The 26,669-nt window shown below is 36.7% G+C and overlaps 1 protein-coding gene and 1 long non-coding RNA gene across 3 annotated transcripts; both read right to left on the bottom strand.

The window, feature by feature from the left end:
- Positions 1 to 71: 71 nt before the first annotated feature.
- Positions 72 to 24,044, bottom strand: LOC118279388 (lysozyme). 2 transcript variants are annotated; one of them, XM_050698472.1, is made up of 5 exons: positions 23,763 to 24,044; positions 5,978 to 6,066; positions 5,717 to 5,777; positions 1,467 to 1,599; positions 72 to 244 (listed from the first exon to the last, which is right to left on the bottom strand). In XM_050698472.1, exons 1-5 carry the CDS (start codon positions 23,899 to 23,901, stop codon positions 187 to 189), a joined length of 480 nt encoding a protein of 159 aa, XP_050554429.1. In that variant the 5' UTR covers positions 23,902 to 24,044; the 3' UTR covers positions 72 to 186. The 2 variants fall into 2 exon arrangements, with proteins under 2 accessions (XP_050554429.1, XP_050554428.1); XM_050698471.1 differs by lacking the exon at positions 23,763 to 24,044 and adding an exon at positions 21,214 to 21,381.
- Positions 7,083 to 8,437, bottom strand: LOC126911402 (uncharacterized). Its single transcript, XR_007705952.1, has 2 exons — positions 8,118 to 8,437; positions 7,083 to 8,007 (listed from the first exon to the last, which is right to left on the bottom strand). It is a non-coding gene; the product is annotated as an uncharacterized LOC126911402 (long non-coding RNA).
- Positions 24,045 to 26,669: the final 2,625 nt, after the last annotated feature.

The following is a 26,669-nucleotide window of genomic DNA, read 5'->3' as shown; positions in this document are numbered from 1 at the left end:
CACAGACGTCTTTACCTGACAATACTTAGTATTCTGCCTGTCCCAGTAAAGTGGCAAGTAAACAAGAGGGCCAGACTTTGAAACACGTTTATTTTAAACATCAACAAACAATTTAATTTAATTTGTGAGTCTTCTGTATCTGGATCTTCAGATAGTTCTCTTGATTAAACATCTTTGTCTTAGTACTCAACCTTGGTTGAGAAATAAGCTGCGCTCTGGACTTAGCCGGTTTAGGTCTGGGCATCTGAAAAAAAAATAAATTAGTACATTTTTGAGACAAGTTTGTATTCGAAGACACCGTGAATCTTTTATGTGTAGTGCCAAGAATATATTGTTAGCGAAATAACAAAATACATGGATTGTGGTTAAAAACATCTAAGTATGTGATGTAGTTTCGTAATGTGTAGTCGAGTAGCTTTTTAAAATTTATGGGTAGACTGGATGAGAATGTCTCGGGTATTGAGTCCGTCCATGTGCATTTGTGCATGAAGTATATCATTATCATCATTATCAGCCGGAACAAGTCAGCTGTTAAATAAATTCTCCTCTGCCTCCGCCTCCTTTCCCTCACGTAGAACGACAAGTCGCGTAGTATATGTATAAATATGTCTTGTTTAAATTAGGAGCACTCTTTATTAGATATAGGAATTTCAAATATCTAATCTCGTTATTTACACAATCAAACGAGACCCAAAAAGAAAATCAAACACAGATAATTAAATACAACATCAAAAAAAAGACGAATCCACACTTCAAAAAGGTGATTTCCATAATTTTATCGGAACTAAATCGCTAGAAACCGATTTTAAGATTACATTTCCATAAGCTCAGAAAAAGGGACGCTTAACCTTTTATGGAAATAAAGTGCCCTTTAAATCGTGGCCTGAACAAATAAGGAAGGGATCCCTCTCACGCGTAGAAACAGAAATAATGTTGTACGAACTATTTATATTATCACCGGAGCTTAAGTGACTGTTGTGAGGTGATGTAATAAGATTTGGTACTGCAGACCTACTAATAATATTGTGGAGATTTATGACTGTGTATTATTTTTTGAATATTAGATATGGAGAAATACATTTGCACTACATATGAACTTGTTGTAGTTACGATTGGAAAAAACCTGTTATTATACATCCAACTATTACAACTAGACATTGAAAAAACGAATTAAAGAATTAAAAAATTGAACATACTTTAAGAACTCCACAGGTGATTTGTTGTAAAATATTATACTGAGGGTAATGTGATGTAATATGAAGCGCTAAAGCACATCCGAAGCTGCGGACTACCTCGCAGGTTTACCGGGACACTGGCTCGAAAAGCAGAGTAAGAACGGGGTGGTTTTTAGTCAGTCTGACACTCCCTCTTGTCTCCCCGAAGACGGAAGAAGTCACTTGGATAATTTTCCCCTTCAAAACAGAAGAGCTAAATTCTACCATTGAAATGAATGATTGCAAACTTACTTATAAATCTCATTGGTGATGAAGTTATCATTCTTGCACCTCGTGGTCCACAGCGGCCAGTACTGGAAGCCATGCTCCTCCATGATCTTCAGAGCACACGCCGTATCATCACGGATGTCATCGTTTAGCAGATCTGTTTGAAATAAGAGAAGGATTTATTAGTTGAGTTACGAGTAATCTTATCACCACTTTCCGCGGCTGGCAATTGGGCCTCCGATAACCTCACTCACACAACAAAACATAACGCAAGCGTTGTTTCACGCCGATTTTCTGTGAGGCCATGGTATCACTCTGATCGAGCTGGCCCATTCCAAAACTTGGCTCTCCCACACTTAAAACCAAGTTTCTACGAATTTTTTTTAACAAACTTTAACAGCTCGCTCGTAGCTGTATACGATGATGACATTGGTGATGTATCAGAACTACAACCCTAGACTAACGAAACCAAAACCAAAAATGACCAGAAACAATTTCAAACTATCGACAAAATTATTAATTAAAATAGCAGCGCGTTCAGTTATCATTACAAATACCTATGCTATGGAAACTTGATAAATCTATCAATCTATGCACGCGCGTGTGAAACGCGAGATAAACTAATGAGATTCATTAATTTACTTCGTAAACAGATAAATTGAAATAATGTATTGCTCGAATGCCATTAGCGCGTATTTCATCATAATCAGTCTTTTAACTGATTTTGTATAATAGGTCATGCGGACTTTTTGGACAAAGGTAAATAGGTGCTGTATTTATTTTCTGTATACGAGTTTGAAATGTTAAACTAATAATTCATAATCATATCATCAATCGGCCTATAAGTGGCCACTGCTCAACAAAAACCTTTTCACGCATGAAGGTTTGAGCATTAATCAACACGCTTAATCAATGCGAGTTGGCGGTTTCAAACTTAAATTCATATTTCCTCACAATCTTTTCCTTCATCGTTAGTCAGTGGTGTCTTAATAATCTTAGAAAGTCATAATATAATTCAGAAGAAGTTACATTGGTACTTTGCAGTGGTATTTTTCGGATCTTCATGCATGAGAAGCAGCACGTCTTAAACCTCCGAGCCACCACGACACCGATGATTTACAGCGTACTGATATTATTATAGGTGGTGACGGACAATGGTTGGTTGCGAAGAGCTGCAGATTCAGGTCAGTGGCAAGGATTAGGAGCAACTTAATCCTTAGGCTCTCCCATACCTATGTCCAACGTTGGATGAAAAGGGGCAGATGCTAAAGATACGCTAAAAATACCGATCATAGCACAGGACAAAATATAGCTTCAGTCAAGTTACCCTTTTAAGCAAACTTTATAAAACTGCCTGCGAGATCGTTGATATAAAAGCTACTAAAGAATCTATAAATAATGGCAAAATGTATATTCAAGAACGAACTTCTTAGCATAACAAATTCACATACAGCCGAATTGCTATACAAAAATCTACTTAACCCTGACCTTCTAAGTAAACCGAGTAACATTTTGACGTCTTACCAATTTTTCAATCACGCAATTCCTACGCAAAAATATTCATACACTCAACCACAATGTTACAAAAACATTTAGTAACAAAATCTTCATAATAGAAATCCGAAAGCTTACGAAATCAAATAAAGTAGAGTAATGCTCGTAAAAATGTTGCTTAACTTCCCCGCCACTACAGAATCCTGATTTATACTTTCCTACTTTAATATTTCCACTCGAGTGGTACAAAGATAACGCGGGGACGTACCATAGGATTTCGATATCACTCACATACTCGATATGAATCGAAACTTTCGAGTATCTGAGTTTGTTTTGCGACACGACTTTGATTTACAACGTCATGATAAGCAAGATCCTCTGGCCGTATTTTGAAGAAGTGCCAACCTCTAAAAAAATAAGACCGTTTCGTCTTTATGTTGGTGAAATTACCTACGTAATACAAATAGGTACTTAGGCTTTTGTTGCCGTCCTCCTTTTATGAGAACAAAGGAAATTTTCGTTACCGTGTTGGTTTAAAACGAAGAGACAATATTATAACATATGAGCTGTTGTCTGGAGTTCAAAAATTGAGTTAGGAAGGATAATCTGTCGTGTATTTTTGTATAACAAACAGGGATTTCTTCCACTAATTTAAAGGGATACTGCTTTAGACAGCTGAATTTTAAAACGTAACCTTATTTTCACTGCATATTACTGGAGCATGTCTCCAAATGGGACTCAATGTTAGTGGAAATAAAGTGGATTGCCTGTTTTCTGAACTCACAAAACCACGCTTATAGGTATGTTCGTTAGAGTCCATTAAGAAAAACCGTAAACAAAAAATAGTAATACAAGCATTATTACTATTTTTGTTTAAGTCAATCGCTGCCAAAAACTACTTAGTAAAATTAAATCAGACTTTTCTATGAGGTTACTTTAGATGCGCTTACAGTTATGTTGCTCGTACACGCTAACTCCTGTTGGTCACCGTGAACACAAACTCGGGAGGTCTACGCGCGCCTTCGAGTTCAACGTGAACAACAACAATAGACAAGTTTAACGTCAACAAGCACATAGGACAAGTTTGAAATTTAATGTAAAAGGCATTATGCCATCTCCTTCTGAAATTATTGCCCAATTGCCTTAGTAATTTAGAGCAGATTTCTTTTAAAAAAAATCTAAAGTCCTTACATCAGTAGGTAAGCCAAGGTAATATATAAGTACCTATTAAACATAAGTAGGTTAACAAATTCAAGTTCTTGAAATCAGAAATATGAAAACGTAAAAGTGGACTCGAATTTTATAAAGATGAAAACTAAATTATTTGCTCTCTTGACCTTATTTCTAATAAAATTTGGTCTTTATAGCTAGAAATTACTGTACGAATTAAACATTTTTGAAATGAAACCAAGTCTGTTAAAGTTAGGTAATTATAGTCTAGTTTCATTTTATTATCATTAACAACTGTTTGTGAACGTCTACTGCTGGCTTGTGAGCTTCTTCTGTATATGAGGGTTCATCATAATCTTTACGCTAGATAGGAGATTGTAGTATTATTTTTTAAATGTATTTTTTCAGAAAAAGCTGCTGCTTATTCTCTCTCAAATTAGTAGTGCCTTAGTCAGCTCTCTTTTTTGGCGCGACTATCTTCGACCACCGTAAATGCGGATCTGCGAACGGCGACAAGGGTAACTCGCCGTCCGACCAGAACTAGACCCTTGCGTACGAAGCTCAAAGAGGCTTCACACTACCACAGATAGGGCCAGTAGGGCTGATAACGACCCGGAGCTGCTTATCGGGTTACCGGGGCTCCGGCTCGAAAAGCAGAAGTAGGAACGGAGTCGTTTTTAGTCAGTACGAGTGTGGCACTACCCCGTCTAAGGCGGAAGAAGACATTGGATGATTTTCCGTCCTTAAAAACAGCTCTCTTTTCTTACCATCGTCTGTAAGTATCGATAGTCTCATAAGAACGAGTCCCATGATAGCGGTGGTTTCAAAATTATCTTACTCTGTTGACACTATATGGTTTAAAAAGATCATTATAGTAGTACTTTACAAAAGTAAGAGATCATAACCAAAACGTCGAACAATACTTTGACCGACACTCATAAAGTTTTGATGGGGAACGTGCTCTATAAATCGTTGGAGCTTAGAATTGTTTGCTACATCGTTGACAATTTGCTACACTGCAATCCCGGCTTACATTATTGTTTACTTTGTACATACAATTACTGTTGCAAATATTGCAACTTTCCGAATAAAAAAATCTACGTAATAAGAATTGGTGGATGCAGTATTATTTTCAATTGTTTTAGTGTCTGACCATTGGCTTGACCACTGTTTTAATATTTATTTGTCACTAGCTGACTCGGCGAACTTTATAACGCCTTAAACACTTTTTTTTTGCCTTTTAAACCTTTCCTGGACTTCCATAAATAATGTAAGGCTAATACGCGTATTAGCCAAATCGGTCCAGTCGTTCTTGAGTTTTAGCGAGACTAACGAACAATAATAAATTGATGCTTATATCATCATCATCATCATCAGCCTGTTTTCGTCCTCTGCTGGACATAGGCCTCTTCAATGGCACGCCACTGAGCTCAATCTTCATCTATAGAGATTATATATTTTTCATTTGATTACTATCAATTTATCGATTTATGCAACGCGATTATCGATTTGTGGTTGTATTCGCATTCATTTTAGATTCTGAATAGTTTAGGCATGATAAAGAAACCCTATGTAATGTATTCGAGTACTGATAATGATTTGGTCCTCACCTTCACATTTTATATTACATCGTCCACCGCGTTTGCCTTCCTTGCACCACTCGCTGGGTATCTGTAAAATCATTCATTCTTATAAAATATGTTGCAGAAAATATTTCCTGGGTTTAATGGTTTAAGTGAAATTGGCAAACATAGAATCTCATGTTCGATTAAAGCATTAACTTCCGAAAGAAAACTGTTGAAGGCAATTCCCAAAAAAAGTACATAGTACATACAAGTACATAGTTTTGACAATAATAGTGTTAGACTTACTTGGTACAATCCATAGGCTTTCTTCCCATTTGATTTCGTTGTAAGCGCAGTCGTTTCTCTATTGCTCACTTTTTCTATCAAGCATACCCCTGAAACAAATAAAGGAGTATATTAATATTATGGGTACATTTGGAAGAGCCTTGTTTCGGGAATATAGGCCGGCTTGACCGGAGGGTTACTACTACCACACAGAAAAAAGGCGTGAAATGACACTTGTGTTGATTTTAGTCGCGTGAGCGAGGTTACCGGAGACACAATCCTTTCCCCATCATATTTTTTGTATTCTGAAAACTCCTGTTAATACGAAGTAATAACCAATCGATAAAAATACATGAATACCTTCATAGCTACACTGCCTCGTTGATCCCCGTTTCGGGCCCAATATGACTGGACTTGTATCGGTTTTTCGAAAAATTAATCAGTAGTAACACGGAGTCTGGAATTGTGCCCGGTATAAGGCATTGGCCTCACCCCCTATTACATGGGTCTTAACGGCAATGGTATTTACATGCCGTAATGTGTACCTCTGCCTACCCCATCGAGGATAAAAAGCGTGACGTTGACGTACCTTCATAGATAACTACTGTAAGGAATATTTCCGTAGGTAATACAAACTCAGCAAACCCCTCAATGTTACAACAGCCAAAGTTGGATTCGGAACTTTGAAGTGATTCCTAGTAACCCCCTGTTCGCCACCTATTGTCCACATTAAATACGGAACCATTTATTAATACGAACAATTAACTCCCAGACAACTGTCTAAAAGGTCAAAGGTCTTTATCATAATATTTTCAAGGTCAAGGGCACGCTATTAGAGAGTTGATGGAAATTCTTCAATAATTGAACTTCCTTAATTCCTTCAATAATTGAAGAATTTTAGGCGATACTCGTTACGCTCTTTTTAATTTATTTTCGTATATACATATGCTAGTGACCCGCTCGAGCTTCGCATGAGTGTAATGGTGATATTTTATGTATGTATTATACATAAAACCTTCCTCTTGAACCACTTTATCTATTAAAAAAACCGTATATATATCCGTTGCATAGTTTTAAAAATGTATGCATACAAAATTTTTTTTTTTTTTCGAGTGTAGGTGGTAAATAAGTTCACACGCGTAATTTGTTTATTGCGAAAAATAAATTATATAAATTAATTTAAATAGTTTAAATTGAATAAATCTTGTCAACAATTGGCCTAAATAGTATATAACCATATTAAAAAGTGATAATAGTTACAAGGTTTATGTAAAGTATTCTACTTGGCCACCACCTGCCAGCACATCAATTCACTAAGAGTTCATCACTTCACGTTCACTATGTCGTACGCTGACCTCATAACCACCAATCTGTCCATGGAGGAGAAGTTATTGGGAAGGATGAACGAGATCCATGCCCAGATAAAGGCAGCTGGCCCTTCTAAGGATACAGTGGCCAAGATTGCTGAGGAGTTTAGGGTCTTCCGGGAGCTGGTCTATGGGATTTTGGGCACATTGCGGAAACAAATCTCTGACTGCTGCAGGTGCTCTGATGATCAGGAGATGCGACACCGAAGGAAGGCTGTGGTGTTCCAGGGCATACCCGAAGTCGAGGAAGAGGTGTGCAGCAAAGCAGTGCTGGAGATTGTTAACACCAAGCTGCAACTCAATCTTCCGTTGTCCGCGATCAAGACATGCCATAGACTGGGTGTGCGCACTAAGGACCGTCACAGACCGATTCTGGTGCGGTTTGCCACTATTGAGATCAAGGCTTCGGTCTGGCGAGCTAAAACTGGTCTTCGGGGCTCCAAAGTTTCTGTGCGGGAGTTCTTGACTCGACCCAGACAGGAGTTGTTCGTCAGGGCACGCCGTCACTTTGGTATACGTGCTTGCTGGACGCAGGATGGAAATATCTTCCTGAAGACAGCTGATGGTTCTAAGCATAAGGTGACATGCTCTGAAGATCTGGGTCCCCTGCTTTGCAAATACCCGAAGGTGCCTGGAGTGTCGGAGCATGCGGCCGGGCGTGGCGAGCGGGCAGACGAGGTGAGTCTGAAAGTTGTACGCAAATAATTAATGTTTGCACGGAGATATCACCGCAATCACCACATATTTATTATTACGCTTTCTATTCTATTGTATTGTCCTTGCTAATTCCTTACCTTGTAGATTTAATTGTGTCTGTCTTTTATGTGCATCTCTTTGTATTCCTTCATTAGCTGCTTGTTTGTATTATGTATAGCTTCTTAAAACTTTTGGTGCCGCTACCCACTACTGCCACAATATTTCGCTTTCCTTTGTTCGTGATTACTTTTAAACAAAGTTCGTTATTGAATACAAAATTTCCAGTTTCGTCAATGTTAAATAAGTTTACCTGCATAAGTTTTAAAAATTATCGGTCAAAGTGAGGGTGGATGAGTGGTGGTAGTGTCATTATGACAGTGACAGATGTTATATTCCATATTGCGTTTAGAAACGTACATGATGAATATCATTTGCTTTTTTTATTCCATTTATTTATTTACATTACTTGCTATTTACATTTTTAAATATTCAATTAAAGAAAAAACATTTAAAAATATAATATAATATATATTTATATCATTTGCTTATTACGATCATTCATTTATTTCTCATACTTGTTTGTTACATTTTTATCATTTGCTTAATTATTATGTGTCTTGTAATTGTGTTTTAATTGTATTTTTAATTTTTCTTTTTGTTTTGTTTATTGTTAGTTTTTTTTTCCTTACTTTTTCACGTATTTTAGTATGTATTTGGAATGGAATAGTAAGGGGCACTGCTTTTGTTTGTTTATTTGTTCGCTTGGTGTGTCTGTTGCGTGTTGTTATTGCTTGTATTGTTTTGTGTTCTTTTTTCTCTTGTTTTTGTTGATGTTGGCTGGCGGGTGGTGCAGAGTTGCATATTTTGGTGTCAAGCATCTTCTGTGCGTAACGTTCTTCTGTCTAATAATTTTATCTATATTTATTGATTGTATATTTTATTGTTATCTATTATACATATATTTTGCTATAAGTACATATTATATATTTATGTCTGATGCTGATTCTTTTGTATCTGCGAGTGATGATTGCTCTTTTGGAAGTGACAGTTACTGTTCGCTGGGCGGCACTTTGGGTGATATTCTCAACAATCAATTTGGCGATCAGGATCGTCGTTTGATCAATGTATGCCACATTAACGCCCAGAGTGTGCCTAGTCATTACAATGACCTCTATGAGGCATTTAACAACAGTAGTGTGCATGCCGTCCTGATATCCGAAACCTGGCTCAAGCCTCAATTACCATCAACCACCTACCCCTTAACTGGATATGTCCTCATTCGCAATGACCGCACTGATGGGCGAGGAGGTGGTGTAGCCATATATCTCCGCAGCGAATTTACCTATAAAATTCTATTAACTTCATCACCAGGCTGTGCTGCGGAATATATATTTCTTGAGGTTTGTGTCCGGGGGTTAAGTCTGTTCTAGGCGTTGTTTATTGTCCTCCTTCGGTCGATTATTTCACTGAATTCGAATCGGTACTAGAATCTGTGGGTTCGGATTACGATCATCACATAATCATGGGTGATTTCAACACTAATCTCCTAGCCTCCAACTCCTCTCGTTCCCGTAGACTCCGGTGTCTGATTGAGTCAGCTAGTCTTCATCTGCTGCCTCTCCAACCTACTCATCATAACATTGTTGGTGAGGACTCCTGGCTCGATCTAATCATCACGTCCAAACCCAATCTGGTCTCGTCTCATGGCCAACATGAGGCTCCAGGATTCTCCCACCATGACCTGATCTTCCTGTCCTATGTCCTGAAACCACCCAAGGTGAAGCCTAGGGTCCTGTACAGGCGTTGTTTTGCGCGGATGGACGTTGGGAAACTTCGAGAGGACGCGTCGGCCATTGACTGGGGATCACTCCTGGAGGCAACCGACATAAACGATAAGGTGAACATTTTCAACGGGACTTTGACTGACCTCTATGATCGTCATGCTCCAGTAAAGAGGGTGAAACTGAAACGCCCTCCTGCGCCTTGGATGACCAAGGGGATACAGATGGCGATGCGACGCAGGGACCGAGCGTTTCGTAAACACAAGAGAGATCGCACCGAGGAAAATTGGGCGGCCTTCAAGATTGCTAGGAATCGGTGTAATCAGATGGTGCGCAACGCTAAACGCCGTCATATTCTCAACACTATCTCCTCTTCTTCTTCTTCTGCCGATATCTGGAAGTTCCTCGGAACTCTGGGCATCGGCAAATCGCAACGCTCGGACCTTCCTAGTTCGTTTGGTTTGGACGACCTCAATCTCCATTTCTCCACTGTCCCTAAATTGGATCTCCAAACCAAACGAGCAACCCTCTCTTTCATCTCCGGCCTGAGTCGTCCCTGTGTAATTCGTCCCTTCTGCTTTGCACCAGTGCAATTGGAAGAGACCCGGAAGATTATCCTTGCTATCAAATCTAGGGCGGTGGGTTGTGATGGTATTTCGCGCGATATGGTCACAACCATACTGGATCTCCTCCTCCCAATCATAACTCATATCCTAAACTTTTCCTTGTACTCCAATGTTTTCCCATCTACATGGCGCAAAGCCTATGTCCGTCCTATTCCAAAGATATCCAATCCCACTCTTCTTACACATTTCCGTCCAATATCCATCCTTCCCTTTTTATCCAAGGTGCTCGAGGCCTGTGTCCATAAGCAACTCTCCAATTTCATATACCACAACTGTCTTATTAGTCCGCTGCAATCTGGATTCAGACCTGGGCACAGTACTGTCACCGCACTCCTTAAGGTTATTGGCGATGTGAAGGCAGGAATGGAGGCCACTGAGATCACAGTGCTGGTTTTGGTGGACTTCTCAAATGCCTTCAACATGGTCGACCACGATATCCTACTAGCTATCCTCTCCCATCTTTCGGTCTCTGATGATGTACTGGTGTGGTTTTCCTCATATCTTCAGGGGCGCCAGCAGTCAGTCCATGTCGATGAGAGTTCATCAAACTGGAATCACCTGGAAGCTGGCGTCCCTCAAGGCGGTATTCTCTCTCCTCTTCTATTTTCAATTTTCATAAACCTTATTACATCTGAACTCCAGTGTGCGTACCATCTATATGCCGACGACCTACAGGTGTACTGTCGGGCTAAGCTCGGTGAATTGCCTGAGGCGATCGCGAGGGTGAACGCGGACCTGGCGGCTATACACAACTGGTCTACGAAATATGGAATAGCTGTAAACCCGCATAAATGTCAGGCAATCGTGGTGGGAGGCTCTCGTACCCTGAGCAGGGTTGACGTTGCAGCTGTACCGCCTGTTCTGTTCAACGGTGCGATCATTCCGTTCAGCAGTGATGTGAAGAACCTTGGCTTGTACGTTGATAGCAACTTGACCTGGCGTGTTCACGTCACCAGTATATGCCAACGGGTTACTGGAACGCTGCGGTCTCTGTATCGCTTAAGGAACTTTCTTCCGTCCTCCACCAAGATAATGCTTGTCCAGTCCTTGGTTTTCCCCATTTTTGATTATGCTGATGTGTGTTTTTACGACCTGAATGCAGACCTACTCAACAAACTTGACCGCCTTCTGAATAACTGCATTCGATTCGTCTTCAATCTGCGTAAATACGACCATGTCTCTGCATTTCGATTGCAACTAAAGTGGTTGCCCATACGCCAGCGCAGGGAACAACGGGCGTTAACCACTTTATTCTCCCTTCTAAACTCCCCCAATTCTCCTACATATCTATCCTCTTATTTCCAGTATATAAGCGCAAACCACAGCAAGTATCTCCGCTCCTCTAATAATCTTCTTCTACAATGTCCAACTCATCGTACTGACTTCCTTCACTCTTCTTTCTTCATACAATCCATTTTGCTGTGGAATGTGCTGCCTACGGATGTCAGGACGGCGACCAGTCGACTGTCCTTCAAATTTAGGCTTCGTGAGCATATATGGAAGAGGCTGACAGACTCAACACACACATAGTACATGTATGTATGTATGTATGTATGTATGTATGTATGTATGTATGTATGTATGTATGTATGTATGTATGTATGTATATATTGTAATATTTATTGTATATATAACATGATCGTTATAAATATAATTATAATTTATTTATCTTTTAATATTTAATTTTTCAATATATGCCTGCTGTTACACCTGCTGTTGTCTCTCTGCATCACCCCAAGGTTGACTGGTAGAGAATGCCAAATTGGCATTAAGTCCTCCTGTGTATAATGTACATAAAGTGTAAAATAAATAAATAAATAAAAGGACATAGAGACAGCGAAAGTGACTTTGTTTTATACTATGTAATGATTAAGGTGTGCAGTAAGACTCGCATTCTAGTTGGCTTTTGCATTGAATTTTTTCCCTGGCTATTTTTTTAATTATTATGTTATCGGTTTACTCACGTAACTGTTTGACGAGGAACTTGACTAGTTTCAAACCATGCTAGAGGCTCATATTAATGAGCAGCATTCTGCGACACACGACGCGGCGATTATCGCGCTGCTACCCTACAATAGTCTAGTTCCTCGTCAAACAGTTACGTCAGAAAGCCGATAAAATAAAAATTACAAGTAAATTAGTATGTCTCACGAAATTTACAATAATAAAAAGGCAATTTTTTTATCATGCCCAATTTCAGTCATAAATACGTAACCACTATGGTCTTAAAATACAATAAAGTCTAAAACAAACAAATACCTACACAAAATAAATAAATGTTACTTTTAGTTTTTCAAAGCGAATTGTTTTTAAAATAAAATACACCGAGCGCAAATACAAAGGCTCAGCTAAATACACACAGTCGAAAATGAACCTAATATTTTAATTTCCACTCAAGGGTGCAGCGAAAACTACGAATTGTATTGAAAGTTTATTTTATCTCAAGTTAATACTACAAAAGGACAATTGAGGGATCAATAGGAATGTACTTATAGCTTGATAAAAGGGCTCTCTATAATCTTAAGGCCTTCTCTAACAAAATACCCTTTTCAAAAGTACTTATAAATACAAGCGAGTCTGTGCCCTCGGGGTATATTTAAAACTAAAGTTTCAAGGTCATTGGCCTTTGTGAAGATGTTCAAGGTCAATCTTGTGTACGTTGCGGAGTTTATCTATTGTGTGATTTTTCAATGCATGTGGGTTTATGTATTTTAGTATGTATCATGTTCGATGTATCGTTTCGAGTATTTTTTTAGTTTGTTATTGTTTGGATTTTTTTAAACGTTGCCTTACATTTGCAATTCCTCTTGTGTCGTGGGTGCGTTTATCAACATACAAGTTCACATACACATCCTTTTAAAAGTGCCTAATTTAGAATTAATTGAAATAATTGCTTTGACTTTGAATCACATCAGACCTGCAACAATAATTTGTGAATCACACAAAGAGTTGCTCCGTGCGGTAATCGAATCCGCTACACGTTGCACAGCAGCCAGTTTCCCAGCCACCGCACCAGCCGTGTAGTCGAACTGCTATATTCTTTTTTTAAAGGAGGAAAGCTATCCCATTGTTAGACGAAAAACCATCGAAGTTGCAATGGTTTATTCCTGGTCCGATTCGAGGCTGTGGCTGTGTTTTTAATGGAATAAGCCGGTATACGAACAGACGGATCACCTAATAGCAAGCAATCGCCGCCGCCCATGGCCACTTGAAACACCAGAAGCGTTACATGCGCGTTGCCGGCCCTTTGGCGGCCAGGAATTTAAGAATTGTTGGGGAATTAGGCTTTGAAAGATTGGAAAAGAGAGTAGTTGGGCCGCTGTTAACCTCACTCACATAACGAAACACAACGCAAGCGTCGTTTCACGTCGGTTTTCTGTGAGGCCGTCATATTACTCTAACCGTGGCAAACTTTTGTGCCTTTGAAATCAAGTTAAGGAAAATTTTAAATAAAATCTAGTATCTTGTTTTTGTTTTGACACACATATAACTAAATAGTTTGCTATGCGTTTTATAACGACATTTATTTTGTTTTGTTAAAAACAGTGTAAAAACACATTCTATTTTTATATGTCTAATCTATAGACTGATCAAGGATATTCATTTATTAAAAGTTACTCATAATTCCCACGCTTATTCTTCTGACTAGGAAATCCCGCATCTAATTATGAGTTCGGAGAAATAATAAAATGCATACGATGTGATTACACCTAAAGTACATTTGTCATTGTGATGACTAATTGTCTTTATTTAGTTGTCTAACTAAGCTGTGAAAGTGACCGTTTCTACTGATACTAAGCTATGTAGGTGCGCGAGTAAGATGTGCTATGAAAATGCGCCGAAACTAAGTAGCTTCGCGAGGAAGATGCTCAGTTTGTGATGTATCGATAGTAGGGAAGCCATAGCTCACATCTTTCCATATAAAAAAACATAGCGTAACTGAGTTCGTTTCAACCAGCGCTAAGCTATGTGTACCAATAAACGCGATTGGTAGAAACCAAACGCATCCACAGCAACGTAGCATAGCACATTTCTGATGGAAAAGCAACCTAATAGTCCAGTAGTAAACTGATACTAACTGTTTTTGTTGAACAAAAAAAAAATACCGTTGAAATAAATGTGGAAACATTCTACGAAAATCAAAACGAATTTGTTTAATATTATGCAATTACTTTAATAATATTATCATAGCTAGACTTTGTCAGTATAAATAGGTAGTTGAGATGGTGAATATTTCTAGGAACTAACCTATTTCAGCTACTGGTACCACGTTTACAAAGAGCATGCATTTACTTAGAAACGATGATATGTTTCATAGTTGTATATATTGAGCTGCTTTTGAGTCTCTTCAACGAATAAATCGGTTATTAATGTGTATGGGGCGTATATTTACTTTCCGTATTTAAATTAATTTTGTCAGAATAAAGTGACTTTGTGATCAATAGCAGAGGGGGTATTTTTAAGAAAATCTATAAGTTAATGAGAAAGTAATAGATTTCTAATTGAGTTTATTGAAGACTAGCTTATACTAGAAAAATGTCGTCTGGCAGAATTTGAAAAAAGAAAAGCAGGAGTAGTAACGGGGTGGTTTTTAGTCTGTAAGAGTCTGAGACTCCCTCTCGCCTCACTCAAGAGAGGAAAAATCATTGGATGACAACCCGCGTCTAAAAAAAATCGCTACGAAAAAAAATACAATTTGACTTTCCTACAATTTTATAATATCTATGTATAGATTGATCTTTATAATTCCCATTATTTCCCATCATAAACTCAGGCTTTTCAGGCAACAAATTCCGCGAAGTATACATTATAAATTACCTTAGAGTGCGGTCACTGGTCAGTGGTGATACTTTAAATATACACCAGAAGACCAAAGTTCAAGTTAACTTTAACCAAACTTAGTAAACTTGCGGTTTATTTAGGAGTTTAATTGTAATTGACTTGTGTACATTTGTTTCTAACATCGGTTTCTATGAAATACTGGTTTTAGGAAGTATTTTTAAGAATATTTCCTGTTTGTTTTTTGGGTGTAAGAGTCTGACACTCCCTCTCGCTTAGAAAAGCATGCGGGAGAAGTTATTCTGATCATTTTACCGTCCAAAAAAAGAAGAAAACTGTATGGATGTTTTCCTTCAGGGGTGCGCTATGTAGCTATGCTATGAATATGTAATAGCTATGCTGTGAAACTATGTGACCATTTCCACTGAAACTAAGCCATGTTCCTGTGCAAGGAAGAAGGGCAGCTCGACTATGCGACGTATTGATAGTAGGGAAACCATCCATAACACACCGTAGCACGCAACTTTTGCGTATAAAAAATGGTTGCCTGTAAAGTCGGTTTTACGGGCGAAGATTTTACGTGACAACGTCTTTTTCTCGGTAGAATATTTATTGATATGAATATTATTAAATTGCACAATAGGAACAAGGAATTGAATGAAAATAAGGATTGCACAAATTTTAACTATAACGCTCGAGAAAGACAGAGGCAGCACGCACGCGCCGATTCAATGCGCCTAATAATTCTCTAGTGCTGCGCGCGCGGCGGACCGATCATAGTTGAGTGGGAGAGAGACGCAAGGCATTCGCCGGTCCGGCAGGCCTCTCTCTCGTTCGGTGACTCATCGTCACGTTACCGGGCGTTACACTTTTTCATGAGTGACTCCGAGCCGCAACCTAATTTAAGACGTTGTCACGTCAAAAAACATAGCTTAGCTGAGTCCGTTTCCATCCGTGCTAAAGCTATATGTACCAATGAATATAATTGGTGGAAGCTAAACGCATCCACAATTACGTAGCATAGCACATCTCTGGTGGAAAAACACTCTGATAGCGCGATATGATCAACTATTTTTTGACAAAATCGCAGACGTAAAGGTTATTACATTTTATTTGTCCCTTTTAAAACATTGAATACTAAAATATTTAAAGGTTCGTGTCTGAGCATTATAACGGTATAATGTATGCTAAACACATTTATAGAGGTCGCTACGTGACTTAAATATTGCACTTACCGCATAATCACACTTCTATGCAAAACTTCGGGCTACTAATTAAGTTTTTCAACTTTCATTCGTTTTCTAGTACTCATTGAGAGTTTTTATAATGAAAAATTATGTAAAATATGTTTTGTTTTAATTTTATTCAACTTTACGTCAAGTCTTCTACAAAAAAAAAGAAAATATAGGAAAAGTGGTGTACTGTAACTTTTTAGAAGACTATCTACGTACTCAGTCATTTAATGGTTACTTAACCTTGTCCTTAGCAAATGTTTTCAGAACAAAATCTTTACTAAGGTATAATTTAAGTAATCATTTAATGACTTTGAGTAGGACAGTATTTTTATAGCGTCACGCCTTTATTCCCCGAAGGGGTAGGCAGAGGTGCACATTATGGTCCCATGTAATAGGTGGTGAGCCTATTGCCATATACCGGGCACATTTCCAGACTCCGTGCTACCACTGAGTAAAATGCCCAGTAATACTTCGCCAGACCCGGGGATGGAACGAGGACCCCTTGCCCGGCAGTCGCACTTGCCACCACTCGGCCAACGAGGCAGTCTAGTAAGTAGGACAGTATAAGGTTTATTATTCGTACGATATCGGTAGATGACGTCCTTCGGCCAAAACTCTGTATTGAGGAACTTATCAAGATGTTCAGTTGGAACTCGCACCACAAACGACTTGAAGTTGGTATTTTGACACGGTTCTAACCTCACGACCCTCAAGGTCCAGTTGGTCAAGGTCTAATATATAAATGCTTTGCTTGTACACCAATTAAACAGGTCAATTAGTCAGATTTTAGTAGTTAACAACTTACTAAGTAGTGACATCACTCTTGTCTTGAAGAGCTAGATAAACTAGATTTGATTTTGTTTTTTTTTAACCTTGCCCCATACTAGGTTTGGTACTGTGTTGTAGGTGTTGATAAATTATGATATGATCATCATAGTTAAGAATGGGTAACGTAATATTAGTCATCGTTTAGACGCCACCGCCAATAGACACCTGAAACACCAGAAGCGTTACAAGTGCATTGCCGGCCTTTTGGGGGTTAGGAATTTAAGGGATGTTGGAGAATCGGATAGGGAAAATTGGAAAAGGGGTTAATTGGGCCCCCGGTAACCTCACTCACACAACGAAACGCAACGCAAGCGTTATTTCACGTCAGTTTTCGGTGCGGCCGTGGCCGGTACTCCGGTCGAGCTAACCCATCCGTGCCGAAGCATGACTCTCCCACACCAAATGGCATTGGGTACTCCCATACCTAAGCTAACCCATCTGTGCCAAATCATGACTCTCCCATACCTAATGGTATTGACACGCGTGCCATTGATGGTATGCAGCACAATATTTGTCATTGATCACAAAATCTGTACTTTACCTGTCGGTATTTTCAGATATCTATACATATAATAAAATCGTAGAAAAGTGCTGTCTGTACATTGAAAATAAAAATAAAAAAAATAGCAGGGGTTATTGTTATGTCGATGTCGAACCCAAAAATGTAATTAACTTTTTTTTTGTCTGTTTGTCTGTTTGTCTGTTTGTCTGTTTGTCTGTTTGTCTGTTTGTCTGTTTGTCTGTTTGTCTGTTTGTCTGTTTGTCTGTTTGTCTGTTTGTCTGTTTGTCTGTTCGTCTGTGCGCGCTAATCTCAGAAACGGCTGATCCGAGTTGGATGCGGTTTTCACGAATATATTGTGGGATGCTTAAATTTACATTTAGTGTTTGTTTCATGTCAATCGGTTCATAAATAAAAAAGTTATGTCAAATTAAAGAATCACGTCGAACATTCTATGCTTATACCATTAATCTCCGCAACTATTTGACGGATTTGGTTGAAATTTGGTACAGATATAGTTTAGAACCTTAGAAAGGACATAGATATATTTTTATTTCAAAAATCAAAAAATAAAAATAAGAAATAAATTATTTATAAATAATTCTATGTCGATCGTTACACGACTTCGGTTCATGTTATTGTTTTAATTCATCGAAAAAAGTAAATAAATAGTAAAAAGGTATGAAAAAAATAATATCAATATAATAAAACATTTAGTACAAAGAAAATGCTCTAACGGAGTATAGATAATTCTATGTCGATCGTTACACGACTTCGGTTCATGTTATTGTTTTAATTCATCGAAAAAAGTAAATAAATAGTAAAAAGGTATGAAAAAAATAATATCAATATAATTAAACTTTTAGTACAAAGAAAATGCCCGAACGGAGTATAAATAAATAATCCAAGTTGTCTTTATCCTCGATAGATGGCGTTGGGATCGAAATAGATCGCGCTATGGTTTCGTTACATTCATTTGGTTGGGTATCGGCCGAGCGCTTCGGTACTATCGTAGAAAAAGTGTATTATCAGTCGTATGATTATTTGTCTGTAGTGGTCCTGCTGTTTCGTATATTCTAAATTGGTTTCGTTGTATTTGTCAATTAATAAGTTTATTTGTTGGGTTTTCCTGGTTTTTTGGTTAAACTATTTAACGTAGGTTTAGTTTGATATCGATTATTAGTAGTTACTGTAGTTAGTTTTTTTAATAAAATTGTAAGTCTAATTTATAAATTAATTAGATTAGATTAAAGTCGTTTCTTTTAAATTATTTAGTTTAAGCTTGGTTATTATAGCATAGAGGATAGGTTGTAATATAGTTTCTTTTTTAATTGTTATAAATTCGTAATTCGTAGCTTTCTTTAGTTTTAAGTTAGTTTAAGTCCGTTTTTAAACTATTTTTTCAATGCCCTAAGTGAGTATACATCTATTAAATTCAAACGCAGAGCTCATTATGTTGATTTTTGAAGAGTTCCCTGGAATATCTTCCACATCTCATTTTTGAAGAGATCCCGCGAGATCGGGAACTATGTGGTTAAAACCAAAAATTTGCCGGAATTCACTATTCCACGCGAACGAAGTCGCGGGCAAAAGCTAGTAAATTAATAACATTAAAGATTCAGAGTTTGTGTAACTCTGAATCTTTATTTGTTTATTACTATTAAGGCACGTCAACAGAATAAACACCAACATTAATAAAAACAAGATCATGTGCTTATGCCAATTACAGACATGCACCACATTCACAGTATTAAAACAGTTAGATGAGTTATTATTATTTTGATGCAAGTAGGTTACAAAATAACACTTTTACGGGTCAATCTTTGAAACTAGATGAGGCCGGCATTTCCTATCCGACTACTCTGAGAAGAAATGCCGAAACAAACTCAGAGATCATAGTCTCTTAAAGTCCAGAAAGTCAAATAAAGGATAATGTGAGAGAATCGTGCAAGTTGATTCTGTAGTAGTCTTTAGAGGAAAGAGCCACAACTTGACACATGTAGCTTCTCAAAAAACATTTATTTAAAATCGCGCGTATTGTAATGTAAAGATTCGCAATCTCTGTTCTAGAAATTAAGGAAAAACATAGCGTTAAATCTAGTAGGTGCGTACCCAAATTCAATAATTCTAGATACCTATCTTACGTAGAACTATTAAAAGGACATTTTAGGTTAGGTATATGCTGTTCCTCGAATTTAATAGTAATTAATTATCCTTCCTAGAATCGAAACCTAGCGCAATCATTATGTAAACTGGTTTAGATTCAACTGTAATAATGACGTAAATTTTATTTATTGCAGTCACTAATAAAACATAATCTGTATCTTTTATAAACTCTTGGTGGCAATAGTTTGACTGCACGGTTGGCGCATTGGCTTGGCAATCGGCTACAGTGCATCATATAGCGGATTGGAATCCCGCATGGAACAATTCATTGTGTGATCCACAAATAATTGTTTCGGGTATATAAACTTGTATGTTTGTAAACGCACCCACGACACAGTAGAATGACATAATGCCAATGACCTCATAGCAAAAAGCCTCGACCAACACCTGAGTAGGTTAACGTTTCATGGTTGGTCAAGGACATGAAGCAGTAAGCAGTACTTCTGGACACGGCGCGTATTGTCCGGAAATTCCTCTATCTTGAGCCCTGAACTAGCTTGGATTTCTCCGGTTACTGATGGGCTACTGCTTTTTATATATTAAAATTTACTTCAACATCATCATCATCATCATCAGCCGAGAGACGTCCACTGCTGAACAAAGGCCTCTCCCTTAGTCCTCCACGTAGAAAGATAAAAAAATTACAATTAAAATTCACTTATTTTTAATTAAATATTTTATAAGGTATTGAACTAATATGGTAAATAAACAAATAGAAATAATAATTATAAAAAGTACAATCTTAAATTTTTTACTGTTATAATGGCTCCCCCAATCTTGGCTGGTGGTAAGCGATAATATAAATAACTATTTATAACACATTAGCTGACCAGGCAAATTTGATACCACCACAAACATTATTTTATCATCTCTTAAACCGTTCATGGACTTCCACTAATAATTCAAGACAAAAACATATAGCCAAATCGGTTACGCAGTTTTCGAGTTTTAGCGAAACTAACGAAGAGCGATTCATTTTTATTATAATACCAGCTACTTCCGCGCGGTTTCACCCGCTCTGTTTGGCTCCTATTGTTTATAGCGTGATGTTTTATAGCCTATAGCCTTCCTCGATAAATGCACTACACAACACAAAAATAATTATTTAAATCGGACCAGTAGTCCCGGAGATTAGCGCGTTCAAACAAACAAACTCTTTAGCTTTATGTATTAAGTATAGATATAGAGAAAAGCCCCTTAAATAAAAGATAAAAAAAAGATATAGTGTATTTAATATGTATAATTGAAATAGTTATAAAAGAAATCACACAGTTACTTACATTGTCCCAAAAACATATCATTGGGCATTCCAATTTTAAGCAACTCCCTCACTAGTTTACATCGCGTTTCAAATCTTTTAGCACTGGCCACATACAAAACAAAACAGATAAACACAAACACACGTGCACTCCACATGACTCTACTCATATTTATGAACGTAAATGTATCTATTAATTATCTTTTTATACTGATTTTAGCTCTTAACATCATCATAGTAAAGAATATTTTGCATTGAATTTATTTCAATGTCAAATGTCGTCGGTTCTATGTAGAGTATATTCCGCGGCGTATTTTTGCATAATTAGACTAGTTGTAAACTTGTTTGACCTATTAAAGAGGTGTTAGTGTGTATTGTACGTGTTTGATTCGTCTCAGGTTTATAAAGTCGGTTAAAAATAGGTGCCTAATTTGTTCAAGTTTTTCATCTGTATTTTTATTTTAATAATTATGTTATTATTATTTTTTTTGTTATTTGTATCCGTGTAATTCCGTTCATTTTTGTCTTCAATGTAATTTTCCTAACTAATACTAAAACATTATTTTATTTTATGTTTAAACTAGCTTTTGCCCGCGACTTCGTTCGCGTGTAATAGTGACTTCCGGCAAATTTTTGGTTTTAACCACATAGTTCCCGATCTCGCGGGATCTCTTCAAAAATGAGATGTGGAAGATATTCCAGGGAACTCTTCAAAAATCAACATAATGAGCTCTGCGTTTAAATTTAATAGATGTATACTCACTTAGGGCATTGAAAAAATAGTTTAAAAACGGACTTAAACTAACTTAAAACTAAAGAAAGCTACGAATTACGAATTTATAACAATTAAAAAAGAAACTATATTACAACCTATCCTCTATGCTATAATAACCAAGCTTAAACTAAATAATTTAAAAGAAACGACTTAAATCTAATCTAATTAAAAAAAAATGAACCGAAGTCGTGTAACGATCGACATAGAATTATCTATACTCCGTTAGAGCATTTTCTTTGTACTAAATGTTTTATTATATTGATATTATTTTTTTCATACCTTTTTACTATTTATTTACTTTTTTTCGATAAATTAAAACAATAACATGAACCGAAGTCGTGTAACGATCGACATAGAATTATTTATAAATAATTTATTTCTTATTTTTATTTTTTGATTTTTGAAATAAAAATATATCTATGTCCTTTCTAAGGTTCTAAACTATATCTGTACCAAATTTCAACCAAATCCGTCAAATAGTTGCGGAGATTGATGGTATAAGCATAGAATGTTCGACGTGATTCTTTAATTTGACATAACTTTTTTATTTATGAACCGATTGACATGAAACAAACACTAAATGTAAATTTAAGCATCCCACAATATTTTCGTGAAAACCGCATCCAACTCGGATCAGCCGTTTCTGAGATTAGCGCGCACAGACGAACAGACAAACAGACAAACAGACAAACAGACAAACAGACAAACAGACAAAAAAAAAGTTAATTACATTTTTGGGTTCGACATCGACATAACAATAACCCCTGCTATTTTTTTTATTTTTATTTTCAATGTACAGACAGCACTTTTCTACGATTTTATTATATGTATAGATTTAAATGCAGTGAATGTTATGTACACCTGTTAAAGATATACATAACAGATTTGTCTCAGTCATATAATTTAAAAAAATGTATTTTATGTGTTGATGTACCTTATTGAATAAATAAATAAACACTTATTACTATGTTTAAAATAACAATAACTTGTGGTCTCAAAGCGACACCAGCAATTTATACTACGCTAACTCGAAATTTGGAAAAAACGTTTTTTTATGCCAAGTTGCTTAAAATGTGTGTATACGTACGTCATAAAAAAATTGAGAAGAAATATGCAAAAATAAGAAAGTTACAAATCTTATAAAACGCTAAGTAAAGGTACTTTTTGAAATCACTCGATTTATATTACGCCAACTATTATTAGCGGAGTGTGCGCGACGATCACTTTGGTCAAACTCCGTACAACACTGCACTAACTCATAGTTAGCGTAGTTTAGTGCGTTCGTGTGTATACTTGTTCGTTTGTAAAATGAACGACTTAGCGACTTTTACATAGTAAATACTTATGTGTTAACGTATTAATTAGTTTATTAATCGTACGTTGACTATTCTTTTTGTAAGTAAGTACATGTTCTTTATAAAAATATTGAAATATGCATCAGATGATTGATCATGCACTACGACCTCCCGTACTACACTACGCTAACATAAGTTAGACGTGTATAAGATGTAAAAAAATTTTGATGAAATACGTTTATATACGGCTAACTTGCGCTAAATCAAAAAATATAAATAATTAAGGAAATATAAATATGAGATATTACAATGAATAAATTAAATATTAAGCATACCAAATTTCAAAAAAGTATCTTAATTCATGTAAAAGTTATCACGTTTTTCCCTTTAAACGCCTCTACTGTAAAGTACGCTTTTTGGACTTAGCGTAGTATAAATTGCTGGTGTCGAAAGAAACCTGCTGATTATTTAAAAAAGATAAAGATAAAAATATATACTTACAAGTCCCCAGAAAACTTTTTTTAATTCCTTTTATTTGTGACAATGTTATAGCTAACCTACATCTTGTAAACTGTTTACATTCACAATAATCACTCAAAACTAAGGAGGTCACAATCAAAATTAAAACAGTAAACCTCATTGTTAAGTATTCCAATTTCAAACAATTAAAAAATTAAAGTGACAGATGTCAACAAAGAAAATTAAATGTTCTATTTTCAAAGTTTGTTAATCCACCATTTTGATTTGAAATAATGTTTAGTAATGAATGATACGTTTATAATAGTAGCGTAATTCGCTTCTCAATAAATATACACAATTTCAAGTGTCTGAACGTTTCTGTCTCTTTCTTTTGTAGGTTGACTGAGTGAGACGATAGATCCATTATCTTCAAGTGATCGTGTTATCGGTGAAGTACAGAAATACTGCTTAAGGTGTTTTTGCACCAGAGATGTGCTATGTAGCTATATTACGCAGATGTAATAGCTAAGCTGTGCCTCTATGTGAACGTTTCAACTAATACTAAACTGTGCGAGGAATATGCGCCGCCGCAAATTAGCTGTGCGAGGAAGATGCGCAGCTTGAGTATGCGATGTATCGATAGTAGGGAAGCCATCCATAGCACACATCTTTTCATATAAAAACATAGCTTAGCTGAGTCCGTTTCCACCAGTGCTAAACTATATGTACCAATGAATATGATTGGTGGAAGCCAAACGCATTCACAGCAACGCAGCATAGCACATCTCTGGTGGAAAAGCACCCTTATATCTTGTTTAACAGAGAAGATTGCGTATAATTTTCTTAATGACGAAGGTACAGATGTCACTAAAACCTACTTTATACCAGTAATTTATGTACATACGTAGGTAACTATTATACTATAGTACAGGAGTCACAATTGACTTTAAAAATTATACGTAAAATTGTAGATAACTACCATTATTAATTTAAAGTTAACATAACATTAGTATGAATCAATTATTAAATAAAATTAACTGAAAGGTGAGAGAATACATACCTTTTTTTTAAGCTCCCATGTCCGATAAGCAGGCGGTATGTGAGGACAACTTGGCGCATCTCAAGCCACTCCTCAAAGAGGGGACTTACCGTTACAATGACAGCGAGTTCAAGACATACATACCTATTCTAAATATTGATATAGTGTTGTTTAAGATGATGAAAAACGAGTAGTTGATGATTCAGTCAGGTTATCGTATCTTCTTATCGCTTGCATTGATAAAATAGATAAAGTAACGATAATAATAAGTGGCATGTTATCAAAACATAAGATAACTTTAATAAGAATTTATTAGAGACTAACTTCTCACTTACGGCTTCGCCTGCGTGCAATTTAGAAGTTTGCGTTTAAGTTTTTCATTTTAATGCACTGTTATTTCTCCGCTGCCTATGTGTACCCGAAACACCAAGGGCGTTACAAGTGCGTTGCCGGCCTTTTGGGTGTTAACAATTTAAGGGTAAGAAATTATGCATGTATATGATGTACAATTTATTGTACATACAGTATGTTTGCAATAAATATGTCAAATTGACGTCACATCATTTGATTGATATAAAGTGCCACTCATTCAGTCACAACGAATTGACTTGAGATAAGACGTTATCTCACTATTAATAAATCACAATTATAATGAATGGCTCTCTAAAAGACCAAAGATTGATTAGAAACATAAATATACTGATTTCGCTTGTCAATTGATTTCAAGTTTTTTTATGGTAAGCAATCGCTGCCGCCCATGGACACTTAAAACACCAGATGCGTTACAAGTGCGTTGCCGGCCTTTTGGGAGTTAGGAATTTAAGGATTGTTGGGGAATCGGGAATTGGGAAGATTAGGAAGGGGGTAATTGGGTCTCCGGTAACCTCACTCACACAACGCAAACGTTGTTTCACGTTGGTTTTCTGTGAGGCCGTGGTATCACTCTGGTCCAGCTGGCCCATTCCTTATCCATGAGGATTTTGACACGTGAAGTATAATAATACTAACGTTCAAATAGAAGCCTATTCAGTACCTATAGAGCAAGCCACAATTTCTAAAATTAAAACTACCCCGATAGCAAGCAAGCATGAATTGCACTAAAAACTCCGTACATTTGTAAACTAAACAAGTTATTCGTACAATTTGTTAGAGCGCTTTCAAACTGGGTAACTTTTCATTCGGTTGATATACGATCTCTTTGCTTCGATTTTGCTTGGTTCTATTTTATAGTTTATTGGGCTGTATATAGGTTAGAGAATTGTGGGTTATATATGTAGTACCTATTTCATAATTCTGTCTTCATTGTTATTCGAAAAACCGAATGCAAAATGAACAATTTCATAATTCTGTTCCGAAAACCAAATGCTAAAAGAGGTGTTCATAATTTAGACCTGTCTTTGAACGAAATCATTTAAATGTGATTTATTTTTGTGGTTTTTTTCGGTTTTTCGAAAATTTCTCAGTAACACCGACACTGGAATTGTGCGCAGTATATGGCAATAGGCTCGCCCCCGCTAATAGCCTGTTGATGTGTGATGTGAAATCACAAATAACAATAAAATCTACGCCCAAAAACAGAAAGAATCAAAATTCAACCTCAAGAGCAACAACGAAAAAATTTTAATTCCTAACAAAAATCTGAACGTGCCCCGTTTAATTCGAAACGCGGCCAAAGCCGGTATCTTAAAATGCAAATCTCTTACATTACGAATGAAAGTTAAAGAGCAAAAGTCTCGGAGATAAAAAGTTTTAATTAGAAGACGCGACGCGAGACACCTGTACTCGAATTTGCATAGAGGAATTTAATTCCCCAACGTTTATCTAATCAGGCTTAATATTTTGAGGATTATGGGGTATCTGTGCCTATATTTCTGTTCTGAAAGATGTTTTGATTTAATTCATGAATGAGA

The sequence above is a fragment of the Spodoptera frugiperda genome, chromosome 14 (assembly GCF_023101765.2).
Source record: "Spodoptera frugiperda isolate SF20-4 chromosome 14, AGI-APGP_CSIRO_Sfru_2.0, whole genome shotgun sequence".
Classification (NCBI taxonomy): Eukaryota; Metazoa; Arthropoda; class Insecta; order Lepidoptera; family Noctuidae; genus Spodoptera; species Spodoptera frugiperda.
This window is presented reverse-complemented; position numbering and strand designations above follow the sequence as displayed.